Below are 17,365 nucleotides of genomic sequence, written 5' to 3'. Positions count from 1 at the left end.
AAGAAAGGAAAGGCCTATGCCCCATGAGTATAAATACTAAATGGATAATCAGGAAACACAAAAAGTCAGAAGTTCTTTGCAGCTGCCCCTTCCCACATGTGTCAATTAGGAGAAGACAAAAAACACCCACCTTGGCCAGAGGAGGAACCAGGTCTGGACTGGACAGAACAAGGGAACAGAAGTGTGTGGATTCTGGTCCCAGTGCCTGGCCTTTGCCCTTGGACAACTCATTTAACAACTAGAAGCCAAAATCTCATCTGTAACAGAGATGTGGCTTCACTGCACATTTCTCAGGCTTGTGAAAAGACTCAAGAAAGAACATACATACATGGAAGAGCTCTGCAGAGCTCATGTAAATAAAACTTGTCTTATTTGTTAGAAGTTTAAATGATGGCTAAGCCTGGGGTGAAAACTCTAGGAATACCATGAAATGAGAGTAAAATGGGAAATCAAGGTGAGAACACGAAATGTCCCAGAGCAAGAACCCAACAGGCTAGGAACGGTCAGAGCTGGCGGCAGCGACACAGAAGCGTGGGACACAGAAGAGAGACCCCAACCCCCATAGCTCCATGCAATGCTCTGAACACAGACACGGCAGCTTCCACGTGGGACTCGAGCATGAAGAGGTCATTCCTAATCTCTATGGAGACTGAACGGAGACACCTGGCCTTGGCACAACACACACTTTTAAATTTTGAGAACTGCTCTGATGTTCCCAAAATAACATTCTGTGTCATTTTCACCAACTGTGAAATCTCACAAAATCTGCTAATTGTGGTAAACTCTGGGTGGTCACAAAAAGCCCGCCTCATCCTCCAACGTCCACTTGACAATCCTGATAACAAACTCCAACCATGATGACCACTGACCATCCCACAGCTCCCTTCTTACTACTTGTAAGAAACAAAAACAGAAACAGAAAGGTTGTCAAGAGAGCTCTTCGAGTCCCAAAACATACGTACAAAATCTCAGGGGAAATGTCTCATTTAGTTTGCAGAGAATTACCTGATGCTGTTGCTAGGTGGTGCTTATAAATACAAGCACACACCCTAAGATTGCCTTTTTGCTTTAATTACTGGCCAAGTCAAGCATCCTCAAATGAAGTGCCAACATTTAAAGACTTAAATAAAACAGACTGAGACTGTGTCAGATCAGATAGCAGAACCTACCAGCAGAGTATAAAAATGTGTTTGCAGGGATCCCTGGGTGGCGCAGCGATTTAGCGCCTGTCTTTGGCCCAGGGCGCGATCCTGGAGACCCGGGATCGAATCCCACATCAGGCTCCCGGTGCATGGAGCCTGCTTCTCCCTCTGCCTGTGTCTCTGCCTCTCTCTCTCTCTGTGTGTGTGACTATCATAAAAAAAAAAAAAAAAATGTGTTTGCAGTCATGTGCTAGAGCTCCTCAAGCTGTCCTGAGCACACTAATCACCCGGGGATCATCAGAAAATGCAGATTCTGGTTCAGCAGGCCGGAGCTTCTGCATCTCTAATAAGCTCCCAGGTGATATGGACTGCTGGCCATGGACCAGGTGCCAGACAGCAGTCGACATTTGACAGCATGAGCCAGCCCTAACGTTGTGTCCACTGGAAGTCCAGTTACTATTTTTAAAAAAAGGTTGAGATAATATGGTTTGGATTTATCGACCCAAAGAAGGTTCATGATATTGGCAATTGATGTCTTTCACTCAGCTAGCCAAGAATCTTCCCGATCCGCTGCAAGTCCTGCCCTGAATCCTCTGAGTGGTTGTCAAATAGCAGGGAAATGTCTTCGGGACTGACTGGTGCCCCTGATAAGGAGTTGACCTTATGACACACCCGATGGCTCAGAGAGAAAAATCTGTGACCTGGGGCTACAGAATAAAAGGAAGCAATAAAAACAGGAGTAGTAATTTATTGAGAACTTACGTAAGACCACAAACTCAGGGACAGAACTGGGATAGAGCTCCCGAATGTGATTCCCGGGCCCACACTCACCACGGAGCTCCACTGTCCTGGTGCAAGCCATGATGTGATGAAGTCACGGGGGACAGGAAGGTGTTTACGAGCACCACCACTTTTAAATATGGGACCCTGAGCATGTTCTTTCTCTCTCTCCCTCTCCCTTTCCCTCTCTCTCCCTCTCTCTCTCTCCACCTCAGTTTCTTCAGCTTTAATATGGGTTAATAATGGTTTGCACACCTCAATGGGTTTTCTGAGAATTGTAGGAGTCAAGATAAAGCACTTAGCACCATGTCTGACACATCATAAATGCTTCTGTAAACATTTTTCTATTACTATGACTATGACAACTCTATGGCTAGAACCCAGGAAATAGACTAGAACCAGGAGGAGAGTAGAATCAAGAGAAGTTTCCAGCCTACGAAGGAGACCTACAACTGTCAAAAGAAAGGGACCTCCTTTTTTCACTGACCACAAGGCTAATGGGAAAAATACAACCTAGTCCGAATCAGGATTATAGGAAGAACTGGCCTCTGTATGGATTGGCAGCAGGAGGGGGCCCAGGGGCCTAATACTGGAGTTGACCTACTATGTACCAGATCTGTAGAGATAACATTGAAATTCTAGCCCCTCCAGAACAAAACAGTGAGGCGCTTTAAGACCGCCAACTTGCCACATACTAACAGATGTGACAGGGAAGAGCAGTCCCTGCGGTCAGACCGCAGACAATGGGCAGATGCCCTGAATCCCACAAGAAACCCTTCTACTCCTGCCTGGTGATGGAGAAATGGTACCATGCTAGGAGCCAGAAGCTAGCCAGAGAGACTTCCGTTCTGCCACTAAGGCTGCGTCTTATGGTGTGCTCGCTCAACAACACACTTACTGAGAAGCAGCCTACTCCAGGCCCAGCAAGGACCAACGGCACTTCCAGCCCAAATCAGTGGTCCTTCCTCCTTGTCAAAGACACTTCCCAGTGGTCTGAAAACAGAAACACAACTTGGGTAGCTGCATTTTCCATTGCAATTTCTAATATTTAAAACAAGCTTACAGATAAAGATTTCATATGACTTACAGTTTTGACCTGAGAAAGCTTAATAGGAATGAGAGCAGCACCTTTTCTAAAACAGGGCTGAACCTCGGGCTTGATGTTAACTGGAAAATTATGACATGTATCCTACTTTGAGAACCTATAAAGATCAATACATATAAATTACTGTGTGTCAGACACTGCTGGCTGCTTCCCAATATCTATTCCCCACCCCCTCTTCTTTCTCACTGAACAAACTCCAATTATTTTTCAGGGCTATCATATACCCAGTTAAAAAAACAAAACTACAGTAACTAGGCTTCCTTGTAGCATGAGGCTACGTGACAGTCTGGCAACTGAGATGTAAGCCAACTCACTTGATGGAGCTCCCAGGAGGAGACTTGGCGACCACCAGTCTTTTGCCTTCTCTGGGTCTCCCTTCTCCTGCCTGGAATAAAGACGTGACCCTGGAGGTGGAACAGCCGTCTTGCACCGAGGCCTGAAGTATGAAGATGAATGCTACTTGCTACACCACATGCTAAGAATGCCTGAAGAGGATGGCAGGAGCCTGGGCCCCTGACCACATCATGGAGCCCCCATCTACCTCTGAATTCCCCATCTCCAGACCTCCTTTTACAAGAGAAAACCAACACTCCCATTTGGTTAAACTCCTGTAAATTGGATTTTCAGTTATGGGCGCCAGACGCTATCCTCACCTGATATACATTGTAAAAGATCATTTGCTCTGCAAAAATCTTTGGAATTATTTAAAGGCAGAGTGCCATGACCTGTGAACTCATCTGATTTACAAATAATCTCCCTGACATACACTAAGTAGGTAGGATAAGACACACATGTACCAAGTACCTCTCCTCCACTAACATGGTATTAATAACTCACATCGTGGGAATCTGAAGGTCTGCTCTTCAACGTGGTGAAGATTCTGAGAGTCCTCTAAGAGTGAGAACCTCCTGAGAAGATGGGAGTAAAGCCAAAGCACCCAGGCTCACATGCTGCTGTCACTTCCCCGTGTGTGACACTGATCAAGGTACTAAACCTTTCTGTGCTCAGAATGGAACTACAAAATGGAAAAATCTGTTCCTACCTCAAAACGTGGTTACATATGTTAAACAAGTGAATACTTGTACATTCCAGAGAACTGAGCCTGATATGCTGCTAAGATTTATGGAGGACCTACTAAAATTATGATGAAATTGGTGACAGTATAGCTAAACATTCAGACAAATGAAAATTATAATAATAAAATAATAACAATAAAATCCACATGAATTAGTTCATTCCATAGACATAAATTCTTTTTCCTAATACATGCACCTGCCTCATAACCTCATTCACGAGGAAGGGCAAGCTGTAAGGTATGGTCAGGTTTCGACAGCTTTAAATCCAACGGTTTCTACGATGCTCACAATTACCATACCATACTCCTGCAACACCAAGAGTGGCAAAGTCTACACGAAGAACTGCTTATCAGGAGGATGTATTTATAAAGTGGGTGTTGGACAGAGAGGTTAGCAAAGACAACTAAAAATAGTTGTATAAGCAAACAAGTTTGCATTAAGTCAATAGTTGATTGAAAAGTCAATACTTTCGCATCATTACTATGAAAAATATTTAGGCAATGTGTCGTGCAATTTGGAAGAATGCAGCCTCTTATCTAAGAGTCTGCCACACTCGCTCTTGTTATCTTTTCTAGGTTCTAACACAGAAAGTATCCAGATCATTCTATGAGGCTGTACTTAAGGTCCAAAAGGGTGCAAGCATTCTGTATCAAGTTGCCACATGCTAACCACAGGTATGTAACCTAATCAGTGTCCAGTGCTCCTGATACCAAGATATCAAACCACTCATAACTGCTCTTTCACGTCAGTAGGAAACTTTCCCTGGATGAAAGAAATCTCAGGTCATAACGTCAAGGCAATTGGATACCAAAAACCTTTGAATCTGCTCTTCCTTTTAGATACTAAGCAAACATAACAGGATGTGAATTTACACTTCTCAAAAAAAAAAAAAAAAGACATGAATCTTGAGGGTGTGAAGATCTCACTCCAAAACCTTCCTGTGTGCCTGTTACCATTTTTCTAGTTGTACATTATCAAGTAGGCTGGCAGGGGCGTAGGAAAGCCAAAGACTGATAAACTGTAACCCCTTCTTTACTCTGGAGCAGTATGCTCCAACAGAAATACACTGCAGGGCACAAATGTGAGGCACATGTCTAATTTTCCATTTTTTTAGGAGCCACAATTAAGAAGATAAAAATAAGTAGGTGAAGTTAATTTTAATCATAAATCTTATTTAACCCAACATACCCAAAATAGTCACTTCCACACATAGTAAATATGAAAAATTTGGTAATTTACTTTTTTTTTTTTTGCACTAAGTCTTCATATGGGTGTATTTTACACTTAAAACACTACAATTCTAACCAGCCCACTTTGAGGGCTTAAGAGTCACATGTGGCTAGGAGCTACCCTGTTGGTTCAGAACAGCTGTTGGAGGTCAAAACCTGCTGAAAATCAGCCGTTTCTCAAGTTGCTTCTATGACGGACACATGGGTAAAACCAACTCAGTCTCAGCAAGTCACCAGTTGCAGGGATCTGGTGCTGTCTTGAACAGGGGAACATACCCCATTTCAAAATAGGGTCTGAGGACTCACAGCTTTTAAGTCAACGTTTTGTGCCAAGCACTGGCAATGCTATTTACTCCCTACCTAGGCAAACCTAGTCACCAGTGTATAAGCTTGTGCTGCGTTCATCCTCATTTTAAGTAAGAGCCCAGGAAATTCTGGTCCTTGGACAAAGCTCTTCTCTGTTCCCGGTACAGCAGGAAATGATTAGGCATTCCCCACTGACACATGCCATATGGCCCATCTATCTAGAACATCCCATTCCACGTGGTCTCTGTGTACTATGCAGGCATGAGAAATGAGATGCAGAGATGACCAGTTTCCATTACGCCCCAGCCACGGGTGAGACAGTTGGAAAGATGACCTGATCTTACCAGTATTACCTACCTCACAGGTTTACTGTGATGACCAAAGGCAATAACAGAGAGAGAGTTCTTAGCAAACTGTAAAGCGCTATACAATTCTAGTTATTATTATTGAGAAAGGACACCATTCCTCACCTGGAAGAGCAGATAGAAGAAAGAAAAAAAAAAAATAGTGACTTGAAACCAAGAGATGATAAGCTGGGGGTGCGGAGGGGAGGGGAGGGGAGGACCCATGAAAACAGAGGTTGTTTTTGTGGGCTTCCTTTCTTTGGAAGAGTACAAAGAGGCTTGAGGAAGCTCTATCACTCTTCCCTGGAAATCTTGGGAAGCCCTAAAAAGTGAGCCAGGGCACTCTGAGTGCAGCTTCTACCCCTGCTCCATCACCCATCACCTCCCCAACCCCACTGCTTTTCCTCATCCCAAATACAGGTCAGGACAGTTATTCTAAACAGATCTCTTCTTGCCAGGGTCTCACTGGGGCCTAAAAACGCAGCGCCACGGCCGGGGGTGGGGGTGGGGGTGGGGGTGGGGGTGGGCACTGGCACCTCCCCCAGCAAGTCCCCCCTCCAGGGAGTCTGGCTCACGGCTTGTCGCCGGCGTGCACGCCGCAGTGCCGGCTGTCCCGCCGCCCTGTCGCTTCTCCAACAAAAACAGAGGCTCGGCGGCTCGCCCGAGTCTCCCTCCCTTTACCTGTCCAACCGCCGCGTCCCGCCGGCGAACTACTCCGGGCCGGCGGCATTTACGAGGTCCGCGGGGAGTCACCCACACAAAGGCGCCTTGTGCCTCTCCGCCCCGGGACGGGCAGCCTAGGAGCCGGGCACCGCACCCGGGCCCGGGCGGGGGGGGGGGGGGGGCGCCCCCAACCTCGCTCTCCGCTGCACCGCTGGACGCTGGGGCTCCCCTCGGCCCGCCTTAACCGCACCCCCAAAAGCAGGCACGAGAGCGAGGGGTGCACGGGCCGCTCCGAAGTTTGCATTGTCACCGCGCAGCGCTCTGGACGCGTCTCGCCTGGAGGAGCCGCAGCGCACCCCGCGCCCCGCGCCCCGCGCCCCGCGGTCCCCCCATCCCTGCGCGGGACACCCGGGCCCCCAGCCCCGCTCACCTCTGGTCCACTCCACCACCTGCTTGGGGCTCCACTTGGTCACCGGTTCCATGGCAGGCGGCTGCGCTCCCCGCTGGGCTAGGGTCGGCGGCGAGTCTTGCTCCCGGGCGGTGCGGCTGGTCCCCGTGCGCCGCGGCGCCCCGTCAAGGCTGCATGACCGCGGTCAGCGGGCCATCCCTGCGCCGCTCCTCCGGGACGGCCTCGGGCGGCCGCGCGGCTCCTCCTCCAGCTGCCACCGTCCAGCTGCGGCTCCTCCTCCTCCCCCGCGCCGCCGGGAGCCCCGGCACAGCTGCGGCTCCTGGGCGACGGCAGCTGCGGGGACGCGGGGCCGTGACCCCCGGCCCCCCGGGCCTCGGCTCCGCAGGGGGCCCTTGGGGCCCGGCCGCTCCCGCCGCCCGCCCGCCCGCCCGCCCGCGCCGACGGCCGGGACCTCTAGCTCGGGCTCTCGGGCCGTGCGCTGCGCCCCCGTCCGGCTCCCGCCCTCCCGCCCTCCCGCTCTCCGCCGCGCGCTCCCCCGGGGTCTCCGCGCCGCGTGCGCCCGCGTCCCCGAGCCGGCCCGGCCGCAGGTCCCACCTCCCGCGCCTCCTCCGGGGCTGGACTTGGGCAGGGAGGAGCGCCGGCGAGCGCGCTCGGGTTACAAAGTTTCGGCTCGGGTCGCCGCTCGCGGAATCAAAGAGGGGCGGGGCGGAGGGCCCGGGGAAACTCGGGGCGGGGGTGGGTGCGCCCGAAGCGGCCGGCTCGGGTTACGCTCCCTCTCCCAGCCCTGCGCGCTCAGCCGGAGTGTCCCGGGCCCTGCTTTCCTTTTCAGGGGGCGGGTTGTAGGTCGTACGTGCATCCCGGAGAGCCCTTTGGCTTGGGTGAGGCCCAGGTCCTATTTGGTAGCAGAACAGTCTGTCTCCGTGTGAGCAACAATACACACACAAAAAGAAAGAAAGAAGAAAAAAAAAAAGTAGGATCTGCATGTTCTGTTCATTTTCAGCGCTTTGCATCAGTATCGCTCTACGATTAAGCTTTCTTCGTTTTAAGTATCTCAAGGCAAAATTATTTCACTTCGTATTTTAGGTGACACTGTGACAAGGTAACTCAGTTGGTGTTTGTTTGTTTGTTTGTTTGTTTGTTTTAACGCCCTGAACACCAGCCCGATGTTATTTCCTTCTCCAGGGACAGCAAGCTCACCAAGAGTTTGGGCTACTCACTTCACTCTCCAGTTCATCCATTCTAACCTGCAGTGACAAACTGGCCCTCCATGTGTGTATTTTCATCCTTTTACTCATTTTCAAACTAAGCTTTCCCTGTTGGATCTTCAAGGCAAGGGGTCTAAGAGCAATTATCTTTCATTTTAACTCGATATGGGCCAAGTTCTCCTGACTCTGGGATGGGCTGGGCCACAAAGTCCCATGAATCTTGCCTTGAAGACAAGAAAAGGGCCAAGGCATTTGAAAGTGCCCAACACATTGGCAACAAAAGGGCCAAGGCATTTGAAGGTGCCCAACACAGAATGATGGCGTGTGGGCAAAGCCAGAGGAGTTGGGGAGGAAATGGCCCTCACTTCTGGGGCAAGGGGAAATGGAGCTAATCATCTCATTCTCAGCCTTCTCCCACTCTCATCTGAAATGAAAAACTTTGATCCAACCCCTTCTGTTTTCCTACTTAGGTCTTGGGTGGCAGTCAGGGGCCACGGGGCTGTCACTCACAGCAAGCACCCAGGGATTGAAGAGCAGCTCCCATGCCGTCCCTGCGCTAATGGAAAGCAATCGCCCGCATGCCAGGGGAAAGGCTACCTCCCTGTTACTGAGTATGAGGTGCTTGGCAGGCCAGAGCTGGTGTGGTAATGGTTACCCTGCAAGATTCAACTCACTTCTTTTAGTAATGCTACTGCAATGATACATCAACTTCATGCTAAAGTGAATCATAATACATTGGTAGCTTTCAGCATTATTTCTTGCTGTATATAATAGTCGTATTTGCAAAACGAGCTGATGCTCATTTGGATTAGTCATCAATCTTGAAGGAAAAGGTACTAGCCAGCCAAAAACAAAACAAAACAATAAGAACAACAAAAACATACAAAAATCGAGTGCACAATTGTGGAGAATGACATGAGGAAGGCCCTTCCACATTTCATAAGACTCAATTCTGAGGCCAAAATGAACCCTGAACAGAGGGAAAGTCATGAATTCGAATATTTACCTCTCCTCCTTCAAAGCCTCCCGTGAAACACCCCCCTCCTCCCGGGAGTGAGCTCTACCACCTGCTCATAGAGATTCTCTTGGCACTTCACGATTCTTACCTCTAATTATGACTATTTATTCACACCTTCCCCTTGGAGACTTGAAGGCAGAACCTACCTGATATTATTTATATAGAGCTCTCTCCTCTTCCTCTTCCTATCACGCAGCTGGTAGCACCTCACACCAAGTCAAAGGAGTGCTTAGTATTCAATCAGCATCTGTGAATGCCTCCTATGCCCCCAGCCACCATATTCACAAAATATTTGTTGAATTAGTGTGGTAGGTACTATTTATACAAGTCTGTTGGGATGCATATGTTGAAAAGATGGCTAGCAGCAGGCCTTAGCACCTGTTGTACACTGTGATTAGCTGGAGTAAGAAGAAAAAAAACTTTAAAAAGTGAAACAACATCAGATCACCCCCCCACCCACCCACCCACGCCACCTCTGGGGCTGAGGAAACACAACAACACAGATATGCAGTTATCAAATACAATGATTTTTTTTAATTTTTATTTATTTATGATAGTCACACACAGAGAGAGAGAGAGAGGCAGAGACACAGGTAGAGGGAGAAGCAGGCCCCATGCACCGGGAGCCCGATGTGGGATTCGATCCCGGGTCTCCAGGATCGCGCCCTGGGCCAAAGGCAGGCGCTAAACCGCTGCGCCACCCAGGGATCCCGATTTTTTTTTTTTTTTTTTTTGATCAAGAGTTATTGGCAGACTAGCAAACCTGGCAAAGACAATGACAAACTTCCTGGTTGAGTAAATGACCTTCAAAAAAGGTGATCTTTAAAACTTAATAATATCACTTGTTAATCATCTTTATGGCAGAAAGTCGGGAAAAGGACTTTGACATTTGTCATTGGGTTCACTAGGAAACAACCAATCTTATCCACACCTTTTGTTACAGCAATAACTGTACATTGTCACCTTTAATTATGAATAGGATGACCACATAATTTATCTCCAAACCAAGATATTCCTGAATACTAAAGGGAAGCTATCGATAATCACATGGAAATAATATGAATAAAGTGGGCCACATGGTCCCTGTAATTATGAAAAAAAATTCAAGTGTTCATGATTTTGCTATAGAATTTTACTTGAGGTTTTTCACAATGTTTTTGAATTCATTCACATTAGCCTTTACTGGGGAGTTAAAAGCTAAAATTCTGAGAGTCAAGCAAGATTTTGCAAAATTGCATCCCACTGAGTCAACACACTATCTGTTCTCAGTACATAAATACATCATAGCTAAAGAGGAAGGCCATGCTAAGATCTCTAACCCAGAAGACCAATTAACTATCTAAATGAATTAGCGTTCTGTTTACACTTCAAGTCCTGAAGGCTAATTACTATTTAAATAAGGCCTTCTGCTTTAATTACAGCTGTTAGCATGTGAAAGTTTTAGGGAGGCCTGCCTTCCTGTCTGAAATGCAAACTTGAAGACATCCAGAGTCACTAATGGCACAGAATAAAGGCAGAATCTAAGGTAAATAGCTTCGGAAATTAAAGTGCAGACAGAAAGATCATTTGTAAATTTGCTAAGTTTTCTTCTCTGCTAGTTATAATCTGTAGCTCTACTATTACACAGTGTATGCATGCACATTACCAAACTGCAACTATGTCATCTTCTTCAGAATTACTCATTTGGACCTTGATGTTTACCACAATTCATGACACAGGGCAAGAAACTGAATAAATCCTCTTCTAAATTGAACTGATTTGTAGAACTGATACCAGAACCCAAGTCTAGATTTCTCTTCCAGCTTCTTCATTTTTCTGACTTTGAGTCTCCTTGTACATAGAGGTCATTTAGTCAACCAATGAAATACTCATTCAGTACTTATAGGGCATTAAACTAAGCACAAAGAAGATTCAGAAACAAATGGCAGTTTTATATATTTTAAAAAAAATTCTTTTTTTTGGTAGCCTTCATACCCAGTGTATAGCCCACCACAGGGCTTGAACTCATGACCCTGAGATCAAGACCTGAGCTGAGATCAAGAGTTGGACACTTACCGAACTGAGCCACCCAGGTGCCCCTAGTGCCAGTAATATTTATAGGCCAAAGGTACCGTGTGATTTTCTGAGGGGAAGATTTCTTCAGTCATCTTTATCAGAGGGAAGGATCCTGGTAAACCTAGACAAGAAAGTTTTAAAGGGCAACATGGTATTAACATTTTGAACCAGTCCATATTTTATTAATGTTTTAATTGGAGAACTAAGGATGGAACACTTTGGATTAGTGGCTATTACTAAATTGGACGAACATGGGAGTAGCAAAATAAGGAAGCTTTTAAACAGGTTATGAATCTATAAAGACCTAGTCTCCTTCACCAGTCCAAAACACTGGGGTTTGTTTGTTTATATATATATATATATATATATATATATATATATATATATATATATAGGTTCTATGCCTGGTGACACCTCTGGAAGGTACTTGATAGTCATTTCGATCTGTTTCCTTCATTACCTTTTTGTTCTTTTAACAGATCTATCTATCCCTGTGGGTGGTGTCTAGGAAGTCAAGACACCTTGGTTTTTGTGTTCACTTGAGCTGGGCAGCTGCAATCAGCTTTATGCAAATTAGGCATGGCCCATCTAGGGGCTCCTGGTTGGTGGCTAATAAAGTGAGGAGAGGGAAAGATGTCACCCCAAAAGTAAGCACCTCTCATTGGCATTGGCCAGGCCAGACACTTAACATTGTTTACATGGTTCTGTGTAATTATAAAGTTTATGTGTATAAAGCGAAGCTGTTTCTGTAAAACTGTAGATTTTGTAAATAAATATATTGCTACTTTGAGGTTCAAAAAAATATATATATATATATTATTATATATATATATAAAGAAAAAATAAATATAACACAAGGTACTCCAAAGATTCAGCTTTATCTCATAATCTTAGGTCCCCTTCATTATTCTTTCTTTCCTATCACATTGCCTTTACTATTTTCAGAATATTCCGAACTATTTAATGTTTTCTTCACACATAATTGTCTCATGTATGTCTCTCAAGTTATCTTTTATCTTGAGCAATCCCACACAATTCTGCAAAATGCTGCCTGGGAAATATCCCACAGTTAGAAGGACACATTCTTATCTATGACATGACCTCATTGCAAAATCCTCAGTTAACTAAATTATCCAGCCTGCTGATAATCTTGTCTTTCATTCAATCCCATTTGGTCTGAATTCTTCACACCATGGTAATGTGGTTAATCTTCCTAAATATTCAGGTTCCCCATCAGAAAATTAAGGTAGTCAAGTCCTTAGATTCTGTGTGTGTGTGTGTGTGTGTGTGTGTGTGTGTGTGTGTGTGTTTAAAGTCTCACAAGTGCTGCCTTACTTCTTCTAATTCTTTTGCATTCAGTTACATTAATTAAGTCATCCTACAGGAGGAAAGCTGATATTTGGCTTTTTACTGAGCCCTGTCTGTAACTCAGAGATCAATGTCAACTGGATAAGTGTTCAAACACCCCACCTATTTTAAGTCAGACTGGGAGATGCTGATTAGACTTTTCTAACACAAGAGAGAAACAGTGACACCATTAAATCCTATTTTCCAGGATTTATAGCTATATTTTTGAAGAGTTGTTACATGAAGCAATATCCACAGAAGAGTTGAGCTTCCTCACCCGCAATGACTAACATAGCTAACAAAGGAGTATGCTATAGACAAAGAAGGAACCATCAATCCTACATTTTCCCCCACAGCTTTACGCTCCTTTTCATTCCAGCTATCAAATTGCAGAATGTCCAAAAAGAACAGAATGCCATTTGCACCAGTTGTTCTTATAATTTCATTTTAACTTTTGAGGGACTCATAATCTCCAAACAAGTACAAATAATACCAATAGTTTCAGACTCAATGATTTTTGTTTCAAATATAAACTCCATGTTGATAATGACAGACAAAAATTGGGGCTAAGAAAAGAAAAGACTAATGCAAGTCATTCTAGCCCTAAAAAACAAAACAAAACAAAACAAAAACCCTATAATTCAATTAGGCCAAGTAAACTTTTAACAGTAGAAATAAAACACAAGTTTGAGTTTCATAAACACACTCACCCAAAATTTTACAAAACTCTTTAAGGTGTTCACAAGAACATAAACATTGTTTATTTGGTAATTTATATTTTTCTAATTTGAGTTTTGCCTAACAGAAATATCTATAATGACGTTTCAAATCAAATGGAAATATATATCCAAATGCTCCAGACTAGAGTAAAACAACTTTAATGAACTTGGAGTTCAGCATGTAAGATGCTTACTTTCATTACATAGCCACTATTGCATATAGAGGAGGGAAATTTATTCAAGTTTTGGCCTACCAAGACCATGTAAATTCTGCAGCCACCACTAAATAACACGACCAGATTTTCACTCACAGCACATTTATTCCTCCTATTTGGATCCTCAGGCATTCAAGCCTGTAACAGGACCCTATTCCTTAATTGTCTACAACTAGCCCTTCGTATTTGGAAATGCTATAATCATCTGGGATGGGGGAAAGGTGGAAAGAAAAAGAACAGGCAGAAAAGCAGGAAGTGCTTCAGCCTACTTCAACATCAAAAAGAAAAGGATGAAAATTAATACCAATCAGTGTTTTCCTGTATAGAGTCAAATGATTCCATAGGATTTTAAAAACACTCCCAAAGGTCCAATTGAACAGGAAAACTCACACTTGCTGCCAAAGAGTCAGCAAAATAGTTGTTAAAACCCCAACCAGCTCACAAGTGTTAGCAACAGTAATTGTTTTACAGTATGCACTGTACTCTGACAAAACTCCCAGATCAAATCTCTTTTTTCAATTTGAGCTCCACTGAAGTTTCGCATTTAGTTACAGAAGAATGGGATTAAATTCATTCCCTTTCTTTTTCCTCCTTCTCCCAAGCTTCCCAAGAAGAGATTCCAAGAGTTGGAGGAACCTCAGTTTGGAGGCTCAAAGAAAACCCTTTGGTGGTTAAACGCTTGATACCCAAGTCCCAGGAAATCCCTTGCTGCTGGTGGAACCAAACCAAGGGGGTACCTGCATAGGCCCCATGAGAGGTAACTGGCAGGCCTTACTTCTGCCCTGCTCCATCAATGTCCCCTGTGGATATCACACGGTGGCCAGCCAGGGGAAGGAGGGTATCAGAATAATTCTGCTTCTGGCTTCACTGGCCAGGTAACACCAAAAGGCCAGGTCGGCCTTCTGTATCACCTCCCTTTCCCAGAGCAAACTCCTCCCCCTCTATGCCACTGTGTTGTGGTTCAATAACTTCATCTCCGCTGAGACACTGACCTAAGAAGATCATCTTCTTAGAGAATTCACCTGTTGAACGGAAACTCTTTGAGATCCTAGCTAACTTTCTCATCTCAGTCTCTTAATCAGCCTATAACCAGCCAGGTAACCTTGACCAAATCAGCCTCTTCAGGCCTATAAGGAGGATCTAGGCCTAAAGGAACTTTTAAGAATCCTTCCAGCTTTGCATTTCTATTTTTTAAACAATGAGGTGTCAGTGGTTGGGGACAGAGGAGGGGAAGGCAGTTTTGCATGAGAGACCTGACCCATTCCTTCCTGTCTGATGTCAGCCTGAAGGGCTCACCATGGCTGTATAAAATCACTAGGTAAAACTAGCTTTGAAAATAGGAAACAAAATAGTGATAAAGGGAAAAAAAGGAAGAGGTTCAAGCTTCTGTATATTATTTATAGATTTTACCATAGCATGAACATAAGCAATTTGTCAGAATGAAGTTACACAGTTTGCCAGAAGCTATCAATCATGTGATCATAGCAAATCCTATTTTGGTTGTCAAACTAAGGATTTCACTTCTGTCAGTATTAAAATAAAATTAGTAAAGATACTAAATGCAAAGAGACACACATATTACTTGGCATCAAATGCCAAGTCTGGCTCCTTCTTGACTGTCTGGCTGCCCAAGAAAGAAATGTTACCTGGTGTGAAGTGAGGTGCCCCCTATTTCATTTAGGTTTCAAACTGCTTTTTCCTTTCCAGTCCCCTTCACCTTGGTTTCTCCACTATTCAGGAGGTCTTCTGGGCAAACACTGTTTAAATTTTAATTTCACTAGATTTTTTTTAAACAACTTAAATTTTATTTAGTTCTGGTTTTTTTCCCTTCCCCCCCCCCCCCTCAGATGAAAACATATGTACAAAATGATCTCTACTTAAATTACTATTTTATGGGATGCCTGGATGGCTCAGTGGTTGAGCATCTGCCTTCAGCACAGGGCATGATCCCGGGGTCCTGGATTGAGTCCCGCATCGGGGTCCCTGCAGGGAGCCTGCCTCTCCTTCTGCCTATGTCTCTGCCTCTCTCTGTGTGTCTCTTGTCAATAAATAAATAAAATCTTTAAATAAATTAATTACTATTTTGTAAGGAATGAAATCCTAAATTCAGAGATTTTGTTTATCCAGAAAAGAAAAACAAAGCAAAACGAAACATGTACCAGAATGTTCTAATATCAGCTGTGCCCATATCCCTTCACCAAGTAATGATTCACCAAATCATTTCATCTCTCTGGAGTCAGAGACCAGAGAGAATCAAACCATCTATAAAGTCTCTGTTTGTTCCATGTCATCATATATTTAACCATGGCCACACTGCCTACCATTGCTTAAAAATCAGCATAAATACATCTGAGGTTTGCCCCCTCCTACCCAAAGGAACTCCCAGATACAAGTATGCCCTTAATCAGCACTTGATTTTTTTTCATTTCACATTCATTTTGTCCTATTATGTCTTTCTCAGACAATGACCTTCTATCCTCCTCAGTCTGTGCCTCTGTACAACTAGAAATGTGTAAGATATCCAAGACCCCACACTCCCCTACCAATGCAATGAGAGAAAAAGTGCCTCTTCTACTCCCCTTTCTCTTTAACATCTGACTCAGTCACCAGCTTCTTCCATTTAGAGCAGGATCTAGGAATAGAAATGAAATCTTCACATAACTGACAAGGTCTGAAATCTGACTGATTACCTTTTATATGATTTTTTAAATTTCTTCTTCTGATAATACTTGCCTCTGTGGTTATTTGTCATAATAAAGAGGGGGGAACAATTCAAAGAATGGTGTTATCTTCAGTTACTAATTAATCCACTAAGAAACTTAAAAGCATTCCCTTCCAGGGGAAGGTCTTATATAGTTGACAAGAGTCCTTTATGTTCAAAGATGCAGAGGCTAAATCATTGTCAATCCCCAGTAGAACTGCCATAGTTTTAAAGAATCCCTAAAGGCTTTCTATGGAAGACTGCCCAAAGGGGAAGTCCAGTCATGGAGAAAAGTTGAGCTTGATGAATTCCAAATTTGCCATTTCAGTCCTTAAGAAGAACTGTTCTCAAACATAGGCCACAAAGGCCCTCTCATCTGTTCCAGTCAAATATGCAGATATAGACAGGTAGCTGAAGATTTATTCTTTTTCCTTCATTTGTCTATGTGCTATTTATATCCTCTGAATAAGGATACACAATCTTTCACCAGGTTTCTAAACTAAAGGGTAGCAGACCACAATTTTAAATGTTCATTTTCTGGCACAGCATTTATGTACAGACAAGCCTAAGGATCCCACACAGGAGCTTTGTTTCTATAGACAAAGAAAGTCGCTTCAAAAGTAATGTATTTGAGAACCAGAGGGGATTTTATTTTAACCCTGAGCCTTGAAAGTCCAGTCTCCAGTCATTCAGATAAATCACGTTCAGTACAAAGTTCAATACAAACTTAAATCCATCAGCTAATACCATAACTGAAAAAATAAATCTCAAATGTTTTTACCCACAGAACCCTAAACAGTGTTGACACGTAGTAGCAAAACAGCCAAGACAGTAAGAAAAGAATGAAGCTCAAGAAACCTAAATTTTCAATGATTCTTTGTCCAAAATAAATAAAAAACAATAGCTATAAAATAAGGTAGAATTTATTAACATTCTTCATACTGTATATAAAATAAGGCAAAATTAATTTTGAAATATCTCTGAAACATACCATTTAATTTGTTCTTCAAAAAAAAAATTGTTCTTCAATGCATCAGAGTAATTCTGGAGG

General features: G+C 44.0%; 1 protein-coding gene across 3 annotated transcripts in view; it reads right to left on the bottom strand.

Annotated features, from left to right (window-relative positions):
• CNKSR3 (CNKSR family member 3) overlaps positions 1 to 7,530 on the bottom strand; it is an 88,354-nt gene extending 80,824 nt beyond the window's left edge. The window contains exons 1-3 of one of the 3 annotated variants that reach the window (XM_025997822.2): positions 3,342 to 3,458; positions 3,010 to 3,124; positions 2,821 to 2,915 (exon numbers count right to left, since the gene is read on the bottom strand). Coding sequence is in view for 1 of the 3 variants with exons in the window: in XM_072767462.1 (XP_072623563.1) it covers positions 7,076 to 7,127 (52 nt within the window). In the remaining 2 variants the exon portion in view is untranslated. Of the gene's footprint in view, positions 1 to 2,820; positions 2,916 to 3,009; positions 3,125 to 3,341; positions 3,459 to 5,995; positions 6,109 to 6,663; positions 6,758 to 7,075 lie in introns of those variants that run through there. The other 2 variants (XM_072767472.1, XM_072767462.1) reach the window with 2 other exon arrangements.
• Between the last annotated feature and the right edge of the window lie 9,835 nt (positions 7,531 to 17,365).

This window comes from Vulpes vulpes, chromosome 1, assembly GCF_048418805.1.
Source record: "Vulpes vulpes isolate BD-2025 chromosome 1, VulVul3, whole genome shotgun sequence".
In the NCBI taxonomy this organism is placed as follows: domain Eukaryota; kingdom Metazoa; phylum Chordata; class Mammalia; order Carnivora; family Canidae; genus Vulpes; species Vulpes vulpes.
Note: the sequence above shows the minus strand (reverse complement) of the source record. Positions and strands in the feature narration are given on the sequence as shown.